The sequence below is a fragment of the Pristis pectinata genome, chromosome 16, assembly GCF_009764475.1.
Source record: "Pristis pectinata isolate sPriPec2 chromosome 16, sPriPec2.1.pri, whole genome shotgun sequence".
NCBI classification, from domain to species: domain Eukaryota; kingdom Metazoa; phylum Chordata; class Chondrichthyes; order Rhinopristiformes; family Pristidae; genus Pristis; species Pristis pectinata.
Genome location: NC_067420.1, coordinates 37,600,760 through 37,628,136, shown reverse-complemented (window position 1 = coordinate 37,628,136; position 27,377 = coordinate 37,600,760). Strand labels below are relative to the sequence as shown.

At 43.9% G+C, this 27,377-nt stretch overlaps 2 protein-coding genes across 3 annotated transcripts in view; one reads left to right on the top strand and one right to left on the bottom strand.

Moving 5' to 3' along the window:
* Positions 1–9,507, bottom strand: part of LOC127578924 (glutathione hydrolase 7) — a 46,163-nt gene extending 36,656 nt beyond the window's left edge. Inside the window, exons 1-3 of one of the 2 annotated variants that reach the window (XM_052031503.1) lie at positions 9,391–9,507; positions 9,005–9,105; positions 8,720–8,922 (exon numbers count right to left, since the gene is read on the bottom strand). In XM_052031503.1, coding sequence (XP_051887463.1) covers positions 8,720–8,922; positions 9,005–9,105; positions 9,391–9,405 — 319 coding nt within the window. In that variant the 5' untranslated portion in view covers positions 9,406–9,507. Of the gene's footprint in view, positions 1–8,248; positions 8,455–8,719; positions 8,923–9,004; positions 9,106–9,390 lie in introns of those variants that run through there. The other variant, XM_052031504.1, reaches the window with a different exon arrangement.
* A 10,266-nt stretch (positions 9,508–19,773) lies between these two features.
* Positions 19,774–27,377, top strand: part of LOC127579048 (uncharacterized) — a 27,613-nt gene continuing 20,009 nt past the window's right edge. Inside the window, exons 1-4 of the mRNA XM_052031680.1 lie at positions 19,774–19,900; positions 22,830–23,271; positions 25,167–25,263; positions 26,464–26,798. Of these exons, the coding sequence (XP_051887640.1) occupies positions 22,867–23,271; positions 25,167–25,263; positions 26,464–26,798 (837 nt within the window). The 5' untranslated portion in view covers positions 19,774–19,900; positions 22,830–22,866. The remainder of the gene's footprint in view (positions 19,901–22,829; positions 23,272–25,166; positions 25,264–26,463; positions 26,799–27,377) is intronic.

The window sequence follows — 27,377 nt, the reverse complement described above, 5'->3', positions numbered from 1 at the left end:
ATGTGGCTAGGTTAATTGGCTGCTGTAAATTGTCCCTAGAGTGTAGGTGAGTGGTAGTATTTGGGAGAGTTGATAGGAATGTGGCTAGTGCAGGTATTTTACAGGGATTTTCTCCCACTCTGCATACATTGCTCTAGCAGCATACAGTTCTGTTCATTTCTCCTTCTTGTACTTCCCTAGATGTCCCTTGAATACTGAATTATTATCCTCTTCCAATTTAAGATATCTTTATTAGTCACATGTACATCGAAACACACAGTGAAATGCATCTTCTGCGTAGAGTGTTCTGGGGGCAGCCCACAAGTGTCGCCACACTTCCGGCGCCAACATAGCATTGCCCACAACTTCCTAACCCGTACGTCTTTGGAATGTGGGAGGAAACTGGAGCACCCGGAGGAAACCCACGCAGACATGGGGAGAATATACAAACTCCTTACAGTGTCCGGAGTTGAACCTGGAACACTGGCGCTGTAATAGCGTTATGCTAACCACTACACTACCATGACATGAAATTTGTTGCTTTGCAGCAGCAGTACAGTGTATAGTAATTAGATTAGTATTAGTGTAAATGGGTGCTTGATAGGTGCGGACTTGGTGACTCCGGACTCTATAATTCCACATCCTCACAATTCCTTTTATTTAATGATCCATATCTAGCATAACTTATTCAGAAAAATACTTGAAACTATTTGCCTCACTGATAGAACTGCTGAGATAATCACAAATTGACAGCTGAGTATTTACCGTGAACATAACACCAACTCCCTCCTACACTTAAAGCAAAATGCAGCCAAGTTATTCCATAAATCAGTCATTGAATCATTAACATCAAAGAAATCTGATGTGACCTGACTCAAGTGCAACTAGTCGCAAAATCTGGTGGTACACAAAAGGATTAACAAGTCAATTTGGAGCTGCACTGTCATTTTAAATATTAAATAGATTGTTATGTGCTGTGTACATTTAATAAAACTGAAGCAACAAGGGAGAATTTATATGCACGCTGACACTACTAAGCATTCCTTAAATGTTCCAGCCCACGGCACAAATGCAGATATCACTCAGCTCATTTCACAAAGTCCTTGCCAAACTGCTTTCCACAACCAATGCATTTCTTTATCTTGACAGAATTTATGACCTTTTATGTTTCTGTTTATAAAAGCAGAATTTTCCAGGTACTGTAAATCTGAAATTAAAAAAAAATAAACAAGAAATGGTGGAAACAATCAGCAAGCCAGAAAGCATCTATGGAGAGAGAAACATAGCTAATGTCTCAAGCCAATGAATCTTCATTAGAACAGATACTGACTTGCATCATTAATTATGTTTCTTCTCCACAGATGCTGCCTGGCCTACTGAGTATTCTCAGCATTTTCTATTTTTATATTACATCTAATAATTTTTTGTGTTGTTCTATGCTACTTTGATAGTGATTTCCAATCTTTTCATTAAGTACTATCATCAGAAACAAAGACCATACTCAAAGAAAGAAATAATTCTTTCCCTCCTCAGATACCGAGAGGCCTTGACAAGGCAGAAACTGGGAGGCTCTTTCCACGGGCTGGAGAGTCTAGAACTAAAGGAAAGAGTTTCAGGAATAAGGAGTCAGGAATTTCAGGGAAAAATTTCTCATCTCAGCCAATTGTGGATTCTAGGAATTGTCTCTTTCAGATTTCTGTGGATACTCAGTCATTGTATAAACTCAGGACTGAGATTAATGGGTTTTTTAAATACAAAGAGTTTCAAGGAAGATGGAGTTAAGAGGGAAACAGGAGCTGCAGCCAAGTTATTGAATAGTGTTGCAGGCACAATTGAATTCATGGTCTACACCTGCTCCTATTACTGTTTGGCAAACTGTCTATTTGTACCAAGTCCAAAATATTGTTTCTGTTTTCCTTTGTTTAGTGTGATAAGATTTGCATCTGTACTTATCTTGAACACGTGGAGAGATTCCTGATATGCAGCATAGACCTGCACCAAAGGGTTACTGGAGAGCAGAGCCAACACATCTCTTACCATAGTAGCTTCAGTGCCTGCTACTGGAATTTGATTATTACTGTCACTTGTATCGAGGTACAGTGAAAAACTTGCCTTGCATACCATTTGTACAGATCAATTTATTCCACAATGCATTGAGCCAGTACAAGGTAAAACAATACAGAATGGAGAGCAAAATGTCACAGCTACAGAGAAAGTGCAGAGCAGGTAGACAGTAAGGTGTGAGGTCATAACAAGGTAGATTGTGAGGTCAAGAGTACACCTTATCGTACTAGGGAACCGTTCAATAGTCTCAGAACAGCGGGATAGAAGCGGTCCTTGAGCCTGGTGGTCGGTGCTTTCAGGCTTTTGCATCTTCTGCCTGATGGGAGAGGCGAGAAAAGGATTGGCAAGAACTAAATGCAACCTATCACTACATTAGGCCAAGAAAGATGATGAGCTGTGATTACTGTACAGTGCAGTGCAAGGCGGAGATTCCACATATTTATTCACTTTTAATACATTTCATTATTTAAAGAACATTCCATTGTTCTCCCAGTTTCTTTAAGTCAATTGTGTCTATGCTGACAATGGCAGCCTCCATGTCAGTCTTTGATTTGTCTGCCTTCATGCTCAAAGATTCCCTTCCACCAGACCCATTCCACTTCTGACCTCATCCCTTCACCTTCCTCCACCCCAGAACCAGGGTAGGGGGGTCCTCTTATTCTCAGCATCTTACCCCCTGAAATAATCATCATCTTTCCAGCACCACCAAACATTTTTCCCATGCTCTCCACTTTTAGCATTCCACAGGGACTGTCCCTTCCACAGCACCCTGAGCCAATCATCAGTCAGCACCGACATTCCCATCTCATTCCACTTACAGCATCTTTCTTCACAACTGAATGAGTTACAACAGCTGCCCTTTTAATTCCACGCTTTCCCAAGTCCAAGGTCCCAAGTGGAAGAGCAATTTGCTTGTACTTTCTTCATTTTAATTTGGGGCAGTCTCTGCTACCCTGGGGAGAGCAAGTGTGCACTTTGTGGAATATCTTCCTCCTGTCAACGAAAGGCTTCTGGGTGCCCGTCACAATATTTGCTTCCCACTCCCACTCTGATCACTCAGTCTTCGGCCTTCTACAATGAAGCTCAAAGAAAGCTTGAGAAACAGCACCTCAGTGTTTGATGAGATGCAGTACAGCCTTCCACACTCAGCAAGAAGCTGAAGAATATCAGATATTAATTCCATTGATCCCAATTTTGTTTCCACCGCATTTGTCTTTAAGCAAAAAAAGCTGCTGAATCTATGGAGGCAAAGGGATGATCGATGTTTCGGGTTGAGACCCTCCATCGAGGCTGAGAGTGTAGAGGGAAAATAGCCAGTATAAAGACGTGGGAGGGAGGGGTGAGACAGAGGCTGGTAGGTGTTAGGTGGAACAAGATAAGAGATGGATTCAGGTAAATTGGGCAATACCACTGTGTATGCTCTACCTGAGTTCCCGAGTTCCCTGCACCAGAATCGTAGCATTGTAACAGACCCGTCAGCCCACTGGGTTCATGCTGACCACCCATTTACACCAATCCTACACTAATCTTCACATCGTTAAGGACTCTCACCATCCGGGACATGCCCTCTTCCCGTTACTACCATCGGAGAGGAATCAGAACCAGAATCAGGTTTATTATCACTATGTCGTGAAATTTGTTGTTTTGCAGCAGCAGTAAAGTGCAAGACATAAAGACATAAAAATTACTACAAGTTACAAAAATAAATAAATAGTGCAAAAGAGGAATAATGAGGTGGTGTTCATGGGTTCATGGACCGTTCAGAAATCTGATGGCGGAGGGGAATGAGCTGTTCCTGAAATGTTGAATATGGGTCTTCAGGCTCCTGTACCTCCTCCCTGATGGTAATAATGTGAAGAGGGCATGTCCCGGGTAGTGAGGGTCCTTAATGATAGATGCTGCCTTCTTGAGGCACCGCCTCTTGAAGATGTCCTCGATGGTGGGGAGAGTTGTGCCCGTGATGGAGCTGGCTGAGTCTACAGGAGCCTGAAGACCCACACTCAATGCTTCAGGAACAGCTTCTTCCCCTCTGTCCTCAGATTTCTGAACGGTCCATGAACCCATGAACACTACCTCGTTATTCCTCTTTTGCACTATTTATTTGTGTAAGTTAGAGTAATTTTTATGTCTTGCACAGTACTGCTGCTGCAAAACAATAAATTTCATGACATATGTCAGTGTTAATAAACCTGATTCTGATCCCATTTTAGTCCCCACATTCCCGTCAACTCCCCCAAGATTCAAACATTCACCTACACACCAGGGGCAATTTACACTAGGGGCCAATTGATAGTTCAGCCTTCATCCTTCATTTGTCCAGAGGAAGGAATCCCCAATGATTCAACCTTCTCTGATAATCATAACCTCCTCGCTCTACTTGTAAACCTCTTTTGCACCTCCACTTTTTTTGTAATAGTGTTGAATATTGCACAAAAGTTCCAGCTGATTCCGTGTTTTCTGTTCTCTTGCAAAGAGAAGGCTGAAGCATGACTTTAACATGCCTCAACACTTTTAAATTATGAAAAGGTTTGATGCAGTAAATACAGGGAGAGTGTTTCCTCTTGAGGACGACTCAGTAAAACTAGAGGTTATCAATACAAGATAACCAGCTGCAAGATAGAAAATTCACAACAGATTTGATATGCTCAACTACAGACAAACTAATCACTGTAGCCACTGAACTTTCATAAGTACAGAAGCGAATGCCAAATGAGCTACTGCCTACCTGAAATGTTGCAACGATAGATCTAACTACGTGTGGTTTACTCAGAGCCTTACGTGCTAGGTTGTGCAATAGTTGGCAAAGTGTGTTGAATGAAGAGAAAGAATGTAATAAGAATGAACTGATGCAAGATTAAGGTGTATTGGCTTAAAGTCTATTTATTTTTCAGCAGCATAATGCTACTAATCCAGAAATTAAATTGACTTAGTGACATCCCTTGATTTATCCTGTCAGGTAGCGTAGCGGTTAGCATAACGCTATTACAGCGCCAGCAACCTGGGTTCAATTCCGGCCGCCGTCTGTACATTCTCCCCGTGTCTGCATGGGTTTCCTCCAGGTGCTCCGGTTTCCTCCCACATTCCAAAGACATACGGGCTAGGAAGTTGTGGGCATGCTATGTTGGCACCAGAAGCGTGGCAACACTTGCAGGCTGCCTCCAGAACACTCTACGCAAAAGAGATGCATTTCACTGTGTGCTTCAATGTACATGTGACTAATAAAGATATCTTAAATTGGAAGAGAATAATAATTCAGTATTCAAGGGACATCTAGGGAAGTACAAGAAGGAGAAATGAACAGAACTGTATGCTGATAGAGCAAAGTATGCAGAGTGGGAGAAAATCCCTGTAAAATACCTGCACTAGCCTGCACCAGTTGGGGCAATTGTTTTCTTTGTGTGCTACCAGAGTCCCTCTTCTCCCCTCTCCCATTGGGCAGAAGATACAAAAGCCTGAAAGCACGTACCACCAGGCTCAAGGACAGCTCTTATCCTGCAGTCAAGACCATTGAACAGTCTCCTAGTACAATAAGATGAACTTTTGACCTCACAATCTACCTCATTAAGGCCGTTGCACCCTATTGTCTGTCTGCACTGCACTTTCTCTGTAACTGTAAAACTTTATTCTGCATTCTGTTATTGCTTTTCCCTTGTACTACCTCAATGTACTGTTTTAATGCAATGATCTGTATGGATGGCATGCAAAACAAAGTTTTTCACTGTACCTCGGTACATGCAACAGTAATAAACCAATTTACCAATTCTGGAGAGGTAAAATCAAATGTGCTTAAGGACCTTCTTCATCCAAATTTGTCCAGTAATCTGGACCAACGCAAGTCATGGAACATTGTAACAGGAGTCAATGGTAATATCACTCAAGAATAATCTGCCATTCTGTGAGACTGTGGCTGACCTGTATTTTAAGTTTACTTACTTGTCTCAATTCCAGTTCCTTCCATATCCTTGATGAATAAAAGCTATCAATCGCAGATTTAAATTATTAAAACTAAAATATAAAATCCTGGAACTATTCAGCAGGTCAGGCAGTAAATGGAGACAGAAACAATCATTAACTCAGGCAATGATCTTCCATCGGTGCAGTTATTGAGCTGAAACATTAACTCTGTTTCTCATAACCAGCTGAATAGTTCCAGCTCCTTATTTTATCTCCGATTTCTTGCACCTGCAATATTTTATTTTTGTTTTAAAATTACTGAAGTAATTGAAGTTTGCATCAATTGCCTTTTGTGGATCTGACTTCCTTGCGTCTGTCATTTTCTGCTTGAAGAAGGGCTTCCTTGTAATGCTCCTGAATAGCCTGTTTCCAATGAAGATTTTGTCTCCTTGTCCTGGTGGAAAATGATTCCTCATACCTTTGGAAAAACCCTTAACAACTCAACCAAATTGCATCTCATTCATCCACATACCATGAATTATACTTTATATGAACCATCCTCATAATCTAACCCTTGGAACTTGGTAATATTCTGGAGAATATTCCCCTCCAAGACAAATCTCTTCTGTTTACCTAAAACCTGTCATGGAACTCCAGATGTAGTCCAACTAGGATTTTTATCCCTGCAACAAGTTTTCCTCTCTGTTATTTACCAGTAATAACGACTGATATTACATTGGCCTTATAAACGACATTTTGTCCTGACCACAATATTTTGGAAATCTATTCACAAAGACCCTTGCATTTTCCCAGATCCTTGCCGTTCAGCTTTTCACCATTTGAATAATACTTGGGCCTGTCCACTTTTTGATGTAAAATGGATCACCTCTCGCTCATTGCTTAAAATCCAACTTCCACAGTTTCACCGTCACACCTGATCTATCAACGTGTCTCCAGTCTTGATTTACCTGCTTAGTGCTGTAAACATTGTCTGCTATTATTTCAGAGCATTTATACTCCAATTTGATGGAACATTTAAGACCTATTTGCTGCTAACAAAGTACATAAAAACATGAGAAATAGGAGTTGGAGAAGGGTCACTGTTTCACTTTCTGCAGATGCTAAACATTGGCCCTTGGCCTTGCTCCAACAATCAATGAGCTCATGGCTGGTCTGATCTCTGGCACCAAGCTCACATGCCTGCCTGATCCCCAAAATCCACAGTCCAAAAATTCTACATCTCAGGTCTGTACATACTCAGTGATTCTTCACCCACAACTCCCTGGAAAGAAAATTCCTCCCATAGCAGACATTCCTCTTGATCTTAGTGTCCCACCCTCTGTTCTGAGAATGTCTCCTAGTTCTTGCCTACTCCACCAGCTTCCATAAAGCTTTCCCAGAACCTTATATAGTTCAACGGGATCACCTTTCGCTCTTTCCAACTCCAGAGCACCAGGCACATTCTGCTCGATCTTTCCCCACAATACAGTCTGTCCACCCCAGAACTTAACCTGACAAACCCCCCCACCTTCTCTGCTAACATGTTTTCTCTCCTTCTCAATTCTGATAAAGGGTCGGACCTGAAACGTTGATTGTCTCACTTTCTGCAGATGCTAAACCCTGCTGAGTTTTTCCAGCATTTTTTTTCCTTTGTTTTTATTTCTCACCCAATAAAACCTTGTTTCACAGATTGAGTGGGTGAAACTATGACAGGTTGATTTAACTTGCTGAGTATGAGGTCATCCTTTGTAGATCAAAGCAAGGTCAGATGGGAATATTACTGAAACAGTAGAAAGCCGGGAATAGTGAAGGTCCAAAGAAACTTAGGGGTTCGTGTGCATAGCTTTCTAAAATGAAGTGATCAGGACAAACAGTAAACAAGACAAAGCCAATGTTATCTTGTCCAAAATAAAGAGGTCAAACATGTGTACATAGCACACTAAGTTCACCTAAACCTGCAAGACATTACTGCAAGGCACGGTAGTGTGTGTGTGGGCAGGCACGGTAGTGTAGCGGTTAGCATAACGCTTTACAGCACCAGCGACCAGGGTTCAAATCTGGCCACTGTCTGTAAGGAGTTTGTACGTTCTCCATGTGTCTGCGTGGGTTTCCTCCGGGTGCTCCAGTTTCCTCCCACATTCCAAAGACGTACGGGTTAGGAAGTTGTGGGCATGCTATGTTGGCACCGAAAGTGTGGCGACACTTGCGGGCTGCCCCCAGAACACTATGCAAAAGATGCATTTCACTGCGTGTTTCGATGTACATGTGACTAATAAAGAAATCTTATCCTTTGCCAGAAAGCCCAACTTACTGTTTCCCCTGGAGACACAGGAGACTGCAGATGCTGGAATGTGGAGCAACCCACAAATGTCCAGATGAAGGGTCGGATAGATGCTGCCTGACCCGACCTGCTGAATTCCTCCAGCATTTTGTGTGTTGTTCTATTTCCCCTGATCTGTTCGCTAGCACTGCATACTAACTTCCTGTGTATGGTGACGACAGATAATTACTACCTCGCTTAAGCCAATATGAGTACATAGGTTAGAAAAAACAGGAATCAGTCCTGTGGTGGAAGGTTTAATGACGTTGCTCAGGTGACGACGGTGTTAAAACAAGTACTGTAGTTCTGACTGCAAAATTAAAATGTGATAACCCCTCCCTTTACATTTGGAAAAACTCAAAGACATTGGGGAAAATGTAGTGATACCATATTTATAGAACTGTGTGTATAATTTGATATAAGGAATTCAGCATTTATAGCAGATGGTTTGTTTTAACCAACCTGTTGTATCCGGATCACAAAGGGATGAATCGTCCTCTTTGCGGTACCGAAGGACATTCTCGGTGGAGCCCGCATCGTCCTCGGGCAGCCGGGGAAAGCTGGTGATGCTCATGTAATCTACCGGCGAGTAGGCCCCGAGGTTCGTCTCCTGACCGGCCTCTCCCTCGGCCATCGCATCCCTCTTCTCCTTTCCGTTTGCTTCACTGGAAAGATACGTTCAATGAAAAATGTATTTCGGACGGTATCTCCTAGTCACCCGGCAGAGACCCCGCTCAATTCACTCACTCAGTCAATCGGCTCCCGCAGCGATACACAGTTGCCATTCCCCTCCGCCGGTGAGATGTGAATGGAGGAAGCAAATTCTGCAACGCCACTGCAGGTGCCAGCTGAAACAAAGTATTCCGTTTCAAATAGGCGTGTGGGAGGGGAGAGAGAGAGAGAGAGAGAGAGGGCCACGGAAGAGGGAGAGAAAGAGCGAGAGAGGCAGAAAAGCAGTGGTTAAAAATAAAGGTATGGATCAGCTGACAAGCTCAAATTTTTGTAGAGGACACTCTGATCCGTGTATCTACATCCATAGATACTGTAGACATAAATATGTAAATAGTTTAAATAACTAGATAATGCCTATATTTATCTCTGCCTAAAGCAAATGTGTCCAAATTTGTACTTACACATAGCGTGTGCATTTATGTATAGTTTATGTAAGTTTCTATCCCCATATATATGTAAATATATTTATTTATAAATATGCATCGGTATTATTGTGACCATCTGTTTTTAAAAGATCGATAACGTAATGGTGTGCGTTTCCTCTTGTGCTTTAATGTATCGTACACGTACACCTGACATCATGAGGCATATCTGAGCATACACCGCAGAGTAATTATTTTGTGCATGCCAGTATTTTTTTTGCCGACGAGGGAGGATTGTGGTGTGTTTGGGTGGCAGCGATTTTGGAAGTCACGGTACAGGCACCGGCTGTTACTGCAGTGCAGAACCACGAATGTTGATGTGGGAGAGGTCAATCACTTCAGGCACTGTTCCGGGTTGGCCATGGTTTTGAAGCAGCAGTGTACTGCTGATTCACTGGAGCTGCCAGCCCCGTCGATAACGACCGTCTTTGTTTCCCTGTTTCCCAGGCGATTTAATTTAATGACCGGAATGTTAACAAGCCGACGGCCGTACAGACAAAGGAACGGCGCACTGTTCATCCAACCCCTGAACTTCTTCGTGACACCGTGTTTTTATTTTGTTAACCCAGAATGATTAAATCATTGTCTGGGTTTGAATTATAATGTGAGGCTGGATAGAACATAGAAACACTACGGCACAATACAGGACCTTCGGCCCACAATGTTGCGCCGACATTTTATCCTGCCCGAAGATCTATCCAACCCTTCCCTCCCGCATAGCCCCCTGTTTTTCTATCATTCATGCGTCTATCCTAAGAGCCTCTTAAATGCCCCTAAGGTATCTGCCCCCACAACCTCTGCCAGAAGTGCGTTCCACGCACCCACCACTCTGCGTAAAAAACTTACCCCTGACATCCCCCCTTGTACCTTCCTCCAATCGCCTTAAAATTATGCCCCCTCCTGTTAGCCATAATTTCCCTGGAGCACAGGAGACTGAGAGGTGACATTATAGAGGATGAGGTGAAAAGCCACAGTCTTTTTCCCCAGGGTAGGGGATTCTAAAACTGGAGGGCATCGGCTTAAAGTGGGAGGGGAAAGATTTAAAAGGGGACATGGTGCAACTTTTTCTCACGGGGTGGTGGGTGTGTGGAACGAGCTGGTAGAGGTACAATTATGACATTTAAAAGACATCGAGGCAGGTACAGAAAAGATTCCGAGATGTGGGCCAAATGCAGGCAAGTGGGACTAACTTGGTTAGGTAATTTGGTTGGCATGGACGAGTTGGGCCAAAGGGCCTGTTTCCATTCTGTATAACCCATGACCCTTATCTAGAGAGGCACAATCATGGCGTGGAAAGAAGAGGCCATTTAGCTGCTGGATCTGTCCCTCAGGGTAGAGGGTGACTTGTTTCCATTTCCAGTTCTGAGTGGAAGATGGCTGTGTGTGAATTTTTTTTAATGGGGGGAGGGAGAGGGGTGGGTGACTCTTGCAAACCAACTCCCCTAAGGACATGACAGAGTGAGCTCCAGTTCCAATGGCAAGGAGGTCCAAGACAAATGGAGACTGGGCTCTGATGCTGACTCAATACATACCCACTGACAACACATATGTGTACACACACACACACCCTGATCATCCCCCCAACACACACACACACACACACACACACACACACAGAGGATCTTTCCTACATGCCACCTCCTTGGTTTTCCTCTCCTTCCTCCTTTAGAACCATAGAAAAATACAGCGCAATACAGGACCTTCGGCCCACCATGTTATGCTGACCCTCAAACCACTCCTAAGACTATCTAACCCCTTCCTCTCACATATCCCTCTATCTTAAATTCCTCCATATGCTTATCTAACAACCTCTTGAACTTGACCAATGTATCAGCCTCCATTACCACCCCAGGCAGCGCATTCAATGCACCAACCACTCTCTGGGTGAAAAACCTCCCTCTGACGTCTCCCTTGAACTTCCCACCCATTACCTTAAAACCATGCCCTCTTGTATTGAGCATTGGTGCCCTAGGAAAGAGGCGCTGGCTGTCCACTCTATCTATTCCTCTTAATATTTTGGATCCCTCTATCATGTCTCCCCTCATCCTCCTTCTCTCCAATGAGTAAAGCCCTAGCTCCTTTAGTCTCTCCTCATAATCCATACTCTCTAATCCAGGCAGCATCCTGGTAAATCTCCTCTGCACCCTTTCCAATGCCTCCACATCCTTCCTATAATGAGGCAACCAGAACTGGACACAGTACTCTAAGTGCGGTCTAACCAGAGTTTTGTAAAGCTGCATCATTACTTTGCGGCTCTTAAACTCGATCCCACAATTTATGAAAGCTAACATCCCATAAGCTTTCTTAACTACCCTATCCATCTTTGTGGCAACTTTCAGTGATATGTGGAAATGAACCCCCAGATCCCTCTGCTCCTCTACACTGCCCAGAATCCTGCCATTTACCTTGTATTCCACCTTGGAGTTTGTCCTTCCAAAGTGTACCACCTCACACTTCTCCGGATTGAACTCCATCTGCCACTTGTCAGCCCAGCTCTGCATCCTATCAGACAGCCCTCCACACTATCCACAACACCACTGATCTATCTGATCCTTGCTGCTTACACCTTATGTATGCTGCCGCCTTCTTCCTAACTAGTTGTTCCACCTCTCTTGTCACCCATGGTTCCTTCACCCCCTCATCTAAGTCCTTAATAAATATCACAAAAAGTAGAAGTCCCAGAACTGATCCCTGTGGGCCACCACTAGTCATAGCCCTCCAATCCGAATGCACACCCTCCACCACAACCCTCTGCTTTCTACAGGCAAGCCAATTCTGAATCCACACAGCCAAGCCCCCTTGGATCCCTCGGCCTCTGACCTTCTGAAGAAGCCTACCATGCGGAACCTAGTCAAACGCCTCACTAAAATCCATGTAGACCACATCTACTGCACTACCCTCATCAATCTTCCTGGTCATCTCCTCAAAGAACCCTATCAGGCTTGTGAGGCAAGATCTTCCCTTCACAAATCCATGCTGGCTGTCCCTAATCAGTCCATGATTCTCTAAATGATCATAGATCCTATCTCTTAGAATCCTTTCTAGCAGCTTACCCACCACAGATGTAAGGCTCACTTGTCTGTAATTCCCTGGACTATCCCTACCGCCTTTTTTGAATAAGGGGACAACATTCGCCACCCTCCAATCCTCCGGTACCATCCCCGTGGACAACGAGGACTCAAAGATCCTAGCTAGCGGTTCAGCAATCTCCTCCCTCACCTCCCGAAGCAGCCTGGGGAATATTCTGTCAGGCCCCGGGGACTTATCTGTCCTAATATTTTCTAACAGCTCCAACACATCCTCTCTCTTGATATCTACATACTCTAGAACATTACCTTACCAACTCTGTCCTCAGTGTCATCAAGACCCCTCTCCTTGGTGAATACTGAAGAGAAGTATCCACTGAGAACCTCACCCACTTCCACAGCTTCCAGGCACATCTTCCCACCTTTGTCTTTAATCGGACCCACCTTTACTCTAGCCATCCTTCTGCTCGTCACGTACGAGTAAAAAGCCTTGGGATTCTCCTTAACCCTACTCACCAAAGCCTTTTCATGTCCCCTTCTCGCTCTCCTCAGCCCCTTCTTAAGTTCCTTCCTTGCTACTCTATATTCCTCACAAGCCCTATCTGATCCTTGCTGCTTACACCTTATGTATGCTGCCTTCTTCTTCCTAACTAGTTGTTCCACCTCTCTTGTCACCCATGGTTCCTTCACCCTGCCATTCCTTCTCTACCTCACCGGGACAAATTTATCCCTAACATCCTGCAAGAGATCCCTGAACAACGACCACATCTCCACAGTACATTTCCCCTCAAAAATGTCATCCCAATTTACACTCTCAAGTTCTCGCCTTATAGCCTCATAATTCGCCTTTCCCCAATTAAATATCTTCCCGTCCTCTTTGCTCCTACCCCTGTCCATGACAATGCTAAAGGTTATTGAGCAGCGGTCGCTGTCCCCCAGATGCTCACCCACTGAGAGGTCTGTCACCTGACCTAAAATTAGATCTAGTATGGCATCCCCTCTAGTCGGCCTGTCAACATACTGTGACAGGAATCCGTCCTGGACACACTTAACAAACTCCGCCCCGTCTAAACCTTTGGCACTAAGCAGGTGCCAATAAATATTTGGGAAGTTGAAGTCTCCCACGATAATAACCCTGTTATTTTTGCATCTTTCCAATATCTGCCTCCCAATCTGCTCCTCAGTATCCCTACTATTACTGAGGGGCCTATAGAATACTCCCGGTAGAGTAACTGCTCCTTCCTTGTTCCTAACTTCCACCCATCTTGACTCTAGAGAGGATCCTTCTACATTATCCACCCTTTCTGCAGCTGTAACAGTGTCCCTGACCAGTATTGCCACCCCTCCTCCTCTTCTCCCCCCCCCCTCCCTCTCCCTATTAAAACACTGAAAACCAGGAATATTCAATATCCATTCCTGCCCTGATGTCAGCCATTTCTCTGTAATAGCCACAATATCGTAGTCCCATGTACTTATCCAAGCTCTCAGTTCATCTCCCTTATTCCTATGCTTCTTGCATTTAAGTAAATGCACTTTAGCCCATCCACCTTACTACTTTTATAGCCTGTACTCTGCTTCTCCTTCCTCAAAGCCTCTCTACCTGTTAGATCTGACTTTTCCCCATCCCCTTCCTCTGACCTACTCCTCTGGTTCCCATCCCCCTTGCAAACTTGTTTAAACCCTCCCGAACCACCCTAGCAAACCTGGCTGCAAGGATATTGGCTCCCCTCAGGTTCGGGTGCAACCTGTCCTCTCTGTACAGGTCCCACCTTCCCCGGAAGAGATCCAAATGATCCAAAAATCTAAAACCTTCCCTCCTGCACCAACTTCTCAGCCACGCATTTATTTGCTGTCTCCTCCTATTCCTACCTTCACTATCGCGTGGCACTGGCAGCAATCCCGAGATTACTACCCTTGAGGTCCTGTTCTTCAGCCTTCTGCCTAGCTCGCTAAACTCACTTTTCAGGACCTCGTCCCTCTTCCTACCTATGTTGTTGGTACCAACATGAACCACGGCTTCTGGCTGTTCTCCCTCCCGCTCAAGAATCCTGTGGACCCGATCAGAGACATACCGGACCCTGGCACCTGGGAGGCAACATACCATCCGGGATTCATGCTCACTGCCACAGAACCTCCTATCTGTTTCCCTGATTATCGAGTCCCCTATCACTACTGCCTTCCTCTTCTCCTCCCTTCCCCTTCTCCTCCCTTCCCTTCTGAGCAGCAGGACCAGTCCCAGTGCCAGGGACCTGGCTACTGCTGCTTGATCCCTGCAAGTCATCCCCCTTAACAGCCTCCAAAGTGGAAAACCTGTTATTGAGGGGAACAGCCTCCGGGGTCCTCTGCACTATCTGCCTGTTCGTTTTCTTTCTCCTTTTCTCTCCCCTGACAGTCACCCTTCTATCTACTTCCTGGACCCCAGAAGTACCTGCTGTAAGGCGAGGTGACTGTCTCCTGATGTACAGCACCTACATAACTCTCTCCCTCCCTGATGCTGCGCAGTGTTTGAAGCTGTAACTCCAGCTCATCAATTTTGAGCCGAAGTTCCTCCAGCCTCAAGCACTTACTGCAGATGTGGCCATCGTGGACCACAGCAAGGTCCACGAGCTCCCACATCAAGCAGCTGCAGCACACCACCCTGTCCTCCATCTGAACTAATTCTTTTTTCCCCCTTACCTAGCTTTTCCTACTTAAAAATTTATAACAGGTAAAACCTTACCCTTACTTACCAGCTACTCTCCCGCCTTGCCCCTTCAAGCCGAAGCCCCTTCAGCCACAGTCCAAATCACTCTGCTCCCACTCACTCCGCTGCCCGCTACACTAATTCCCACATTGTTTCAGTCTCCCTCCCCTCCTTGGGTCTGTCTTTGCCTCACTCCCTCCCTCAGAGACCCCCCCCTTCCTCTCAGCTTCCTCTTGCTTTGCTCACCCCTTCCATATTCCTTTCCCATTCGACTCCCCAAACCAATAGTACCACCAGCGACAGAGGTGGTTTAGTGGTTAACCTTCACAATCCATCCTCACAAAGCTACCATCTATCCATGACGACATTGGTAGAGCGGCCAATGTACAATCCCTGAGGAGACCAAATCCCATCTTTGTACCAATTTTGCATGGAATGGACTCAGAATGGATCTGACAGTTCACAACTGTGCATACCCGAGGCATTTTGGACCATCAGTGGAAATGTACATCATCACAGTTTGTAACCTCGTGGCCTAGCATATCTTTCGCTGTGTGGGATCTTTTCTCTCCTCTTCCATCGGGTAGAAGATACAGGAGCCTGAGGGCATGTACCACCAGACTTAAGGACAGCTTCTACCCCACTGTGATAAGACTATTGAACGGTTCCCTTGTACGATGAGATGGACTCTGACCTCACGATCTACCTTGTTGTGACCTTGCACCTTATTGCACTGCACTTTCTCTGTAGCTGTGACACTTTACTCTGTACTGTTATTGTTTTTACCTGTACTACATCAATGCACTCTGTACTAACTCAATGTAACTGCACTGTGTAATGAATTGACCTGTACGATCGGTATGCAAGACAAGATTTTCACTGTACCTCGGTACAAGTGACAATAATAAACCAATACCAATTAAGCCGTGACATCAACACTTGTTCAGTGAGGACAACAGAAGGGCACATCTGGAGCAACACCAGGCCCATCTAAAGTGAGGTGCCATCCTTGTGAAGCTGCAACACTGGATTATGTGCACACTAAACAGCAAAAACAGCATGCAACAGAGGTATGTGATCTCACCGTGGATCAGATCAGATCATTCCTAGTTATGAACAGTGGTGGATAACTAAACAGGTAATGGGCTTATGGAAGGAGGCAGTGACCCCAAGAACAACCCCATACTCAATGACCATGGAATCCAGAATGTGACTGCTAAAAACTTGACCATCTCAACTTTCCCCACCATCACAGAAGCCAGCTTGCTGCCGGTTTGATTCATTCCACATGATATCAGGGAACGGCTGAGAACATTGGATATAGGAAAGGCTTTGGGGCCAGGCAACATCCTGGCTGTAGAACTGGAGACCTGTGATTCAGAACAAGCCACATCTCGAGCCAAGTTGTTCCAGTCCTATCTGGCAAGTGAAAAATTACCCAGGTATGTGCTGTTCACAAAAAAATGACAAATCCAATCCGCCTGAATGCTACCCATTCAGTCTATTCTCAATCATTGGTGTTGGTATTGGTTTATTATTGTCACTTGTACCGAGGTACAGTGAAAAACTTGTCTTGCATACCAATCGTACAGATCAATTCATTACACATTGCAGTTACATTGAGTCAGTACAGAGTGCATTGATCTAGTACAGGTAAAAACAATAACAGTACAGAGTAAAGTGTCACAGCTACAGAGAAAGTACTGTACAATAACGTGCAAGGTCACAACAAGGTAGATCGTGAGGTCAGAGTCCATCTCATCATATAAGGGAACCGTTCAATAGCCTTATCACAGTGGGGTAGAAGTTGTCCTTAAGTCTGGTGGTACGTGCCCTCAGGCTCCTGTATCTTCTACCCGATGGAAGAGGAGAGAAGAGAGAATGTCCCAGGTGGGTAGGGTCTTTGATTATGCTGGCTGCTTCGCCAAGGCAGCGAGAGGTAAAGACAGAGTCCATGGAGGGGAGGCTCGTGTCCGTGACGCGCTGGGCTGTGTCCACAACTCTCTGCAGTTTCTTGCAGTCCTGTGCAGAGCAGTTGCTGTACCAAGCCATGATGCATCCAGATAGGATGCTTTCTATGGTGCATCGATAAAAGTTGGTGAGTGTCAAAGGGGACAAACCGAATTTCTTTGGCCTCCTGAGGAAGAAGTGGCGCTGGTGAGCATCAGTGAAGTGATGGAAGTTGTCATTGACAGTAGTCTCAAATGCTCCTCATTTACCAATAACTTGCTCATTCTGGGTTTTGCCAGGGCCACTCAGCTCCAGCTCTCATCACATCTTTAGCCCAAACATGAGCTGACTTGCAGAGATGAGATGACACTGACTGACCTTGACATCAGTGAAACATTTGGCATCAAGTAGCTCTGGTAAATCTGAAATCAATGAGCATAAAGGGGAAAACTTGCCAATGGTTGGAATCATACCTTGTACAAAGGTCAGAAGTGGAAATGTTTGCACAATGTTCAATCCCATTTGCAGCTCCACTCCAAAGAAACAAGACCATACCTATGTGCATCAAGACCTAAACAACATTCAAGAGGGGCTGAGTGGCAAGTAATAATGATAATTCAAAAGTGCCAGGCAAAGACCAGTTCCGATAAAGCCTAATCACCTACCCTTGACTTTCAATGGCATTGCATAACTAAGTCTTGCACTGACTGGAAGTCACCAGTGAGCTGAAACTCACATGGATCAATCACGTAAAAACTGTGGCTTCAAGAGCAGGTCACAGCCTGGGTATCCTGCAGTGAACAACCCAAAGCCATTCCACCATCTACAACACCTGTCAAGACCTGCAGTAAGCTCAACACCAGGCAGGACAAAGCAGACCATTCATCCTCTCCACCATCAGTGGACTGTAGTGCGTACCATTTACAAAAGGCATTGCTGTTACTAATCTAGACTACACTGACAGAACCTTCTAAATCTGCAATTTTCACCTCCAAGATTCAAAAGGACTTCAAGTGTATGGGAACACCACCACCTTCAAATTGCATGCCATCCTGACTTGGAAGTATATCACCAGTCCATTATTGTCACTTGGTCTAAATTCTGGAACTCCCACCCAACTGCACTGTGGAAGTACCTTCACCAGAAAGACTGCAGTGGTTCAAGAAGGCAGCTCATCGCCAACTTCCCAATAGGATTGCATTGACAACATTCTGCGCAGGTTTCATATGCATAAAGCAGAACCAAAATGGCACTGCCAATAAACATCTTTCCCAATCGTCTGCTGTAATTAATATTTCAAATGAGCTTTATCAATTTAATAAAGCAAAATCTGTATGTCTTTGAAAGCATTGTAAAGATTACACCAAAATGCAAAGTTAAGAGAATCCCACCTTCTACAATTCATCAGTCCCTGATTCATTGCATTAATGTGTCAATCTGATTATGAGGACAGTAGGCGTGAGAGATTCTCATTAATCTACCAACCACATGGTTTTATCAACAACATATCACCACTGCAATCAAGGCCCCTCCTTTTCAGAGATATTTCTTTTGTCCTATTCATTCCCTCCCCATCTGCAACTTAAAACCAACTTGTTTTCTCCATTTTCCAGTTCCACTTAAGGCTGTTTAAGATCAAATATTAGCTCTGTTTCTTTTTCCACAGGTGCTGCTCGACCCGCTGAGTTCCTCCAGAATTTTATTTGCTCCAGATTCCAGCATATACAGTCTCTTGTGTCCCTCCTAAACCCTGTATAGTGAATCTTCACTACCCTGCCTCTATAGCAAGTGCATCCAATCTTAGGTAAGGAGACCAAAACTGTGCACCATCTCATGAAGACCCCATATAATTACAATAAGACTTCCTTGCACCTGTAATCAAAGGCTCTTGTTGTGTTCTTATAAGAGAAGTCTGACGGGTGCCTTTCCAGGGGTCCAGAACAGTAGCTGGGTAGAAATTTGTGAGGAAATACAGGAGGATAGGTTCACAGAAGTAAAAAAAGCTTTGGAGCATAAACACTATCATGGGTTGGATGATAGCCTGTGCCGGGGGCATATCCAATGCAAGGTAGCATTGTTATAGTAACATCACCTGTACGAAGGAGACACAAGAGACAGCAGATGTGGAATCTGGAGCAACAATCTGCTGGAGGAACTCAGCAGATTGAACAGCATCCGTGGGTTGGGGGTGAGGGGAAGGAGGGGGGACGGGACGGGATTTGTCGACGTTTCGGGTCCAAACCCTGCACCAGTCCTGATGCATCGACAATTCCTTTCCTCCCAAAGATGCTGCTCGACCCGCTGAGTTCTTCCAGCAGATTGTTAGTTGCTCACCTGTACAAACCCTCTTCCTCCCCCAGTGGAAAGATCCCTGCTGCAGAAAATAGCCCCCCACACAAAAATGCTGGAGGAACTCAGCAGATCAGGCAGCATCTACGGAGGGAAATGGGCAGTCAACGTTTCGGGTCGGGACCCTTCATCGGGTCGACTGTTTATTCCCCTCCACAGATGCTGCCTGACCTGCTGAGTTCCTCCAGCATTTGATGTGTGTTGCTGCAGAGTCCAGCATCTGCAGAATCGCTTGTGCCTCTGCAGGAAATAGCAAGTTCCTTGCTGAGGGAAGCGTGGGTACTTAATGACGAAAATTCATCCACTATTTTAAGCAAAGCCACGGCGAAAGTCTGGCTGCAACACTCCAAGTGACTTGAATCTAGCAAGTGATTGACAGGTGGCTTCCTCCCCGGAGTCAATGATTGACGTAGCCGGAGCTTGCGAGATCAGGGGGCGGCGCGGCGCATGCGCACTCCTGGGAGCGCCGCTGAAGGATGGGGTGAGTGGGCCCGGGCGGGGGCGGCGGGACGTCGTCGAGGCAGCAGCCGGGGGAACTCCCTTCGTAGTCGGCGTGAAGTGAACGGGAGCCGGGCCTGGCAGGGGTTGTGGGGGAAGGTGCAGCGGGTGTAACGGTGGTCGGGGTCCGGAGCCGTGAGGGGGTGGGTCAGCAGGCGGGTGCTGGGGCTCAGTGAGGCCGCCTTCCCGCTGGTACTGGGGGGGGTGCGGCCCCTTTCTCCCCCCTTTCTCCCCCCTTTACTCCCCCCCCTTACTCCCCCCCCCCCTTACCCCCGTCCCTTCCCACTGTTTGTGAGTCAAACCCTGTTACACAGGGGGCGGTGGGTGCATGGAGCCAGCTGCTAAAGGATCTGGGAGAGGCGGGTACGATTACAGCGTTTAAAGACACTGGGACAGGTACATGGGGAGGAAAAGGTTCAGATGGGACTCGCTCACCTTGGTCAGCATGGACAAGTTGGGCCGAAGGGCCTGTTTCTGCGCTGTATAACTCTGTGACAAACCCTCCATGCACTTGTTTTCCTTCAAGTTGATGCACTGTATTCCATGCTCGCAATCTGGTGGCCTCTCCACAAAGGCAAATTGGGAACTGCTTTGCAGGACATTTCTATTCAGTCTGATTTTTGATAAATACAGACGTCAGCCTCAAGGCAATTGACATATTTTAGATATCTTGCATAGGACCTTTCATCATTCCGAAAGCAGTTTCTCTTTATGTGGGGAAACTGCGGGTTAGGTTGGTAGCAGATGTTATTTAGAAACTGAGTTTGAGACCACAGACACACACACACACACACACACACACACACACACACACACACACAGTTTGATGACTGCCTTGGAAGTTGCAGAAAGGATTGTAATTGCTGTTGCTCTGTACTGTCACCTAACAGAATCACCATTTGATGAAATTGGGTCTTTGTCAAAGTTGAGTTTATTGTCGTATGCACAAGTACATGTATGCACAGGTGCAATGAAAAACTTACTTGCAACAGCATCATGGGCATGGAAGCAGCATTCACAAGAAACATAAATTAAACGTGTACACAATTTTTACAAGAAAACACAATTAGAACCAAAAAAAAGCCCATTTTAGTGCAGTGGTCATGGTGTTGTGGTGATTAGAGTTGTGCCAGTTGGTTCAAGAACTGAATGGTTGAAGGGAAGTGGCTGTTCTTGAACTTGGTGGTGTGGGACTTTAAGCTTTTGTACCTCCTGCTTGATGGTAGCTGTGAGAAAATGGTATGGCCCGGATGATGGGGATCTTTGATGATGGATATTGCCGCCTTGACGCAGCACCTAATTCCTCAGGAGACTAAAGAAATTCAGTTTGTCCCCTTTGACTCTCTCCAACTTTTATTGATGCACCATAGAAAGCATCCTATCTGGATGCATCACGGCTTGGTACAGCAACTGCTCTGCCCAGGACCGCAAGGAACTGCAGAGTTGTGGACACAGCCCAGTGCATCACGGACACCAGCCTCCCCTCCTTTGACTCTGTCTTTACCTCTCACTGTCTTGGTGAAGCAGCCAGCATAATCAAAGACCCCACCCACCCGGGTCATTCTCTCTTCTCTCCTCTTCCATCGGGTAGAAGATACAGGAGCCTGAGGGCACGTACCACCAGACTTAAGAACAACTTCTACCCCACTGTGATAAGACTATTGAACAGTTCCCTTATACGATGAGATGGACTCTGACCTCACGATCTACCTTGTTGTGACCTTGCACCTTATTGCACTGCACTTTCTCTGTATCTGTGACACTTTACTGTTATTGTTTTTACCTGTACTACCTCAATGCACTCTGTACTAACTCAATGTAACTGCCCTGCGTAATGAATTGACCTGTATGATTGGTATGCAAGACAAGTTTTTCACTGTACCTCGGTACAAGTGACAATAATATACTAATACCTCCTATAGATACAACCAGTGGTGGGGAAGGATGTGCCAGTGATGTATTGGGCTGAGTCTATTACCCTCTGCAGCTTCTTGCATTCTTGCGCATTCAAATTGCTGTACCAGACCACGATGCAACCAGTCAGGATACTTTCAACAGCATATCTGTAGAAGTTTGTTAAGAGTCTTCGTTGACAAGCCAAACCACCTCAAGCTCCTAAGAAAGTAAAGACACTTGGCGCGACTTCCTTGTGGTTGCACTGTATCTATGTGCTGGGCTCAGGACAGGCCATCTGATATGTGAATGCCCAGTAATTTAAATCTGCTGACTCTCCACTGCCGATTCCCCCAATGTAGTCCGGTGCATGTTCGCCCTCCTTCCCCTTCCTGAAGTCAACAGTCAGCTGTTTAGTTCTACTGACGTTGAGTGAGAGGTTGTTGTTGCGACACCACTCAACCAGGTGTCCTATCTAGCATGTCCTATCATCATCATTTGTGATTCGTCCAACAACAGTAGTGTCATTGGCAAATTTCTATATGTCATTGGACCTGTGCTTAGCCACACAGTCTAGAGCAGGGGGCGAAGCATGCAGCCTTGAGGTGCACCTGTGTTGATGGTCAGCGAGGAGGAGATGTTACCAATCCTCACTGATTGAGGTCTGCTGATGAGGAAGTCGGGTATCCATGCTGTGGTCAAGAGATTAGGAGTGAAGTGTACCACTGACCATCTAATTACTGTCTGTTATGATGAGGCACCTTTAGAATCATCACAGTTCCTGGATGACTTGCGTGGAGTTGGATTGTTCAGTTGTTATCAGCCTTCTGTAGTACATTTAATATTCTGACACATCAGCCAGGCAGGATTGTTTCTCCACAAAACTGTTGTGCGTTGATTCATCATTATTTTTTCTTGCTGTAAACCCCTTTCCTAATCCTGTTGCTAGGATTGTAATATTGTTTTTATTCTTGTGTCCTATATATTTCTAAAATTACTATTGGTATCATCTCTTTCAGGTTCTAGCTTTTTTTAGGCCTTGGATTTCCCACAAGAATGGGGGGAATTGAAAATGATAAACATTATTTTATTGTGATAAAAGATTTCACAAGTGGAAAAAGGATCCAGAAAGGATTATTGGGATATTACATCCACAGAAGAACTGGGGAAACATCTGTCATTGTGGAACGTTGCAGACAAACAGTAAAGTGGCAGCAAGCAAATTTAAAAGAAATCAGCAAAGATGAAGCAGAGTTGCTCATTGAGATCCACGATGTCTCTCGCCGATATGAGCTCATTCAGAATGAATGCCTCTTCAAGTCCATTTCTAAAATACAAATTAATGACGTTGTTCAACTGAGAAAGAACAGCAAGTCGGTAGGAATTGTTAAGAATATTGAAAATTCCAGAACAAAAAATGAATTGGAATTATGCGGAACGTTGTTTCAAGTAAACTTGATGGTAAGAGGCAACTAACCAGAGAATGTTATAGGTTAAGGTTGTAAATGGCATTTATAACGCAAAATTGTAATGAACCATTAGGTATTTATCAGTCTCATTGCATATTCTGTTTGGACGATGTAATCCAGGGATATGGGCTTTGCGAAAAGGTATACTAGATCCTTCATCCAGCAGTCAATAATTTGACTTTACGAACCACAGCCCTTGCATCAGCCATACTTTATTGTTTGGATGCTTATGTAACACTCAGCTCAATAGGACTGGCATTATTGGGGTTAATCTGACTTTTTTATAGTTTGTGATTCTCTTGTCTCCATTGAGCTTCCAGTGCAATAATTCTGATCATATGCATTTGATGTACTAGCTATCTTTATCCACTAACATCAGATTTCAATGGACCAGAGTAATATAATGTAAAAATAAATGCACAGTGATCTGGCATAGTCTAATAAAGATAGGACCAGAAGGAACATTTGGATACCTTAATTATTTTCTATATTTTTAGAAATGAGTTTTGTTTTTCTTCAATGGGACAGATAATCTGAACGACCCAACAAAGGAATTGAAAGATAGTGGAATGCAAGATAATGAAGGCAACAACTTCTCCTTTCTTTCCTCTGTTTGAGGGGTATGGTAAAATTGTGATTTAAATTAGTGGATTAGTATCCTGAGCTTGTATCCATGAACATGTATTTGAATCTAACTGATGCAGCTGGGAAATTTAAATTCAAGCAACATTAATGACAATAATGGTGACCACGAGGGCACTGGACCATCATTAAACATGTACTAATTTTTCAGGGAAGGAAATGTGCCATCCTTACCGGGCTAGGCCTATGTGACACCAGACCAATCAATGCAGTTGACACAAATGGCTTCACGAGCCAATTAGTGCAGGGAGCAATTCAGGGATAGGCAATTAATGCTGCTGTTGCCAGCAACAGAAGTCCACAACCTGTGAACTTTATTTGTTCCTCTTCATGGTAAAGCACTGAAAATGAACAATCAAGTGTTCAAGAGTTACTATCATTGGGGAGGGGGTACAGGAGCCTGAAGACCCACGCTTAACGATTCAGGAACAGCTTCTTCCCCTCCGCTGTCAGAATTCTGAACGGTCCATGAACACTACCCTGTTATTCCTTTTTGTGCTATTTATTTATTTGTGTAATTTATAGTAATTTTGTCTGCGCTGTACTGCTGCTGCAAAACAACACATTTCATGTAATTTAAGTCAGTGATAATAAACCTGATTCTGAGTTTGTGACCACTGTTTGATATAATACAGACCCTAAAGTGTAGTATCAGTAGGAATGTTTTACAGCATAATTAAAAGCTTTAGAACTGGTTACTGGTTTTTGCAAGATATTATCTCACAGGCAATGTACTTTCCTCTGGACTGTGTAAGATAGCTAGATAAGTCATGCTCTTGGATCTGTTGTTTGCCTGTGAATGTGATTCAGCTCCAGAGTGGTAGCTGGATAAAAGTTACAGGAAGAAACCTATTAATTTTTCCTATGTATTTCATCACTAAGTTAAAAAAAATAAAAACTTGCAGTTGCTGGAAATTTGAGATAAAAACAAAGGGCTGCAAATACTGAGCAGGTCAGCTAACATCTGTGCAGAGAGAATCACTTTATGTTTCAGGTTAATGATCCTTATCCATGCATTAACTTATTTTTTGATCTCAGCACAGATGCTTCCTGACTTGCTGAATATTCCTGTACTTTGTTTCCATTTCATCGCTGATTTGATTGGGTTTCATAAACACATCAGTTTGAGGCTGTGTTTCATTTTTAAAGCTTCAGTGATAGATTACTAGGTCTCAAGTTCATTGTTGCCTTATGTCAAATGTTTTTATCTCTTCCCTGCACCCTTCCCACCCCACCCCAATGTAGGAAGACCATAAAACGAGGTGGAAGAAAGCTGACCAATGCATCAATGTTAATGCAGGAGAAATCATTCATGTCAGTAATGCTGAAGTAGAACCATTTGGTAAGAAAGTAAATTGTATAGCGATTGTTTCAAGCAGAGTCACCTTTTAAATACTTACCTGCTGTATTTTGCATGGACAGTTATAATGCTGGGATCGACGTGCATTGATATTCTAGGCTTGACATTTTGTTTTGTGTGTGACAATTCTTTTCAATAACAAAATGTTCCAGGGCAGTTCCCAGGTGATAGCAGACAAAATTGGACAAGGCAATTCTAGGCTATATGACTAAAACTTGGATTGGAGTATCTTAAAGGAGGAAGGATGGACAGAGAAATGTGAGGCAATATCAGAGCTTAGTGCCTTGGCAGCTGAAGTTATAATTAAATTTGGTGATGATTAAGAGGCTAAAGTTAGAGATTAAAACTAAAAACATCCAAAACTCTGTAATACATTTCGGGTTCAGTTTGGAATACCATATATCGTCTCCATCTAATCTGACCTTGCAGACTTGTGCACACACTTTAGTCTGACTCTTTCACACAGGACTGAGAGAGTGCTGCATTGTCAGAGGTGGCAATCTTTCTGCGATATTAAACCAAGGCCCTGTCTTGGTTCTTCTGGTAAACTGGCCTATATTAATGCATGAACTAACATCACTAAAACATCAATACTCAATCATGTATTTCATTGTTTGTGAGGCTTTGTAGGTAATTTGGCTTCCTCCTGCTTAACAATTGGTGCACTTCAAAATGATACTTAATTTGTATCATGTATGCTCTGGGCTTCTTAAGGTTTTGAAAGATGTAATTATAATTCCATTCTCAGCCGAGAGAGGATTGATATTTATTGTGTAATTATGAATTTCCTATCGTGTGAATATGGATCCACAGCAATGAACCTACTTAAAGTGATTACTCAAGATGGACTGCATTTAATCCAAGACCAATCGACTAATAATCTGCTCTCCCATTTTATGCATAATTTGTTTTTCAGTTGTTTACACCAGATTTGCCTTGTGGAAATTTTTCTTTCAATGCTCTTGATGTTTTTTGTCAATTCATTGGGGAAGATTTCGTATGGGAAGATATGCCATGTTCCTCTTATCCTCTCTCCAGAGAGCCAGGAGAAGAAAAACTCATTCAAAATCTGAGTTGATATGTTGGAGTAGGTTGCTTATGAGGATATATTTTTATTCTATGTGATATTTGTGTCATAAACATGAAACGTATCTGTGGTTTGACCTTATGTTATCATCTTAGCAGAAGCAAACAATGGAAGCACATGCCCATTTGGAGTTCCATCCCAACATATCAGTACGTCTCTGCAAAGAATGGGAAAGGAGAAATCAAATGAAGTTTCAACATCATTTGTCTCCTCTATTTCTATTCCGGACCGTGGAAAGAACTCTTCTATGCACACTTCCAAAGCTCTTACTCCAACCAACCCTCATCCTTTTGAGGCATGTGAGAATCCTGCTCTGGAGGTTGGGTCGATGGTGGAAGTGCGATTACCTAATAATGCTGTTGTCTATGGAGTTATTAGATGGATTGGTACTCCAGAAGGGAACAGACATCAGTTGGCAGGGATTGAATTGGTAAGTTTATGTGGATGTTTCTTTCTGAAATGCATACTTGTGTGTAATTTAATAAATATTTGTAAGAATGTCATATGCTTGGTGACTGGTGTTAGCAAATAGTTTGTTTAATCTTCTGCCACACCACTCATATTAAAAAATGAAAATTTGAACAAGCTTTGTGCATGTTAGTAGCTAGGGATACGTTTAAGTACCTTGTGAAAGGAGCACTATCTTTTACTGGCAATTTTGCTGCAAGTAAGAAGCACATTGTCCACTCATTCAAATACCATACCAGACTATTGCTGTTGCATGATTACTGTCAACTCTTGTACAATTTTTCCAAAAGTATTTCAGAAGCTGACTTGTGACTCGATAAAGAAGTCTTAATCTATCATGTGGTGGAAAAGAGCTTTGCAGTTCCAAAACAGTGCACCATACTAGCTATTCTGCTGTTGGGTAAAGAAATTAAATCCACATTTGAGCATGGGATTATTAACCCAATCATTGTAATTCTTTCTATCCAAAATGTAATCACTATGATGAAATTAAATTGCTTTAAACCATATATTAAGTTCTTCTCAAGTATTGGGGAAAGTT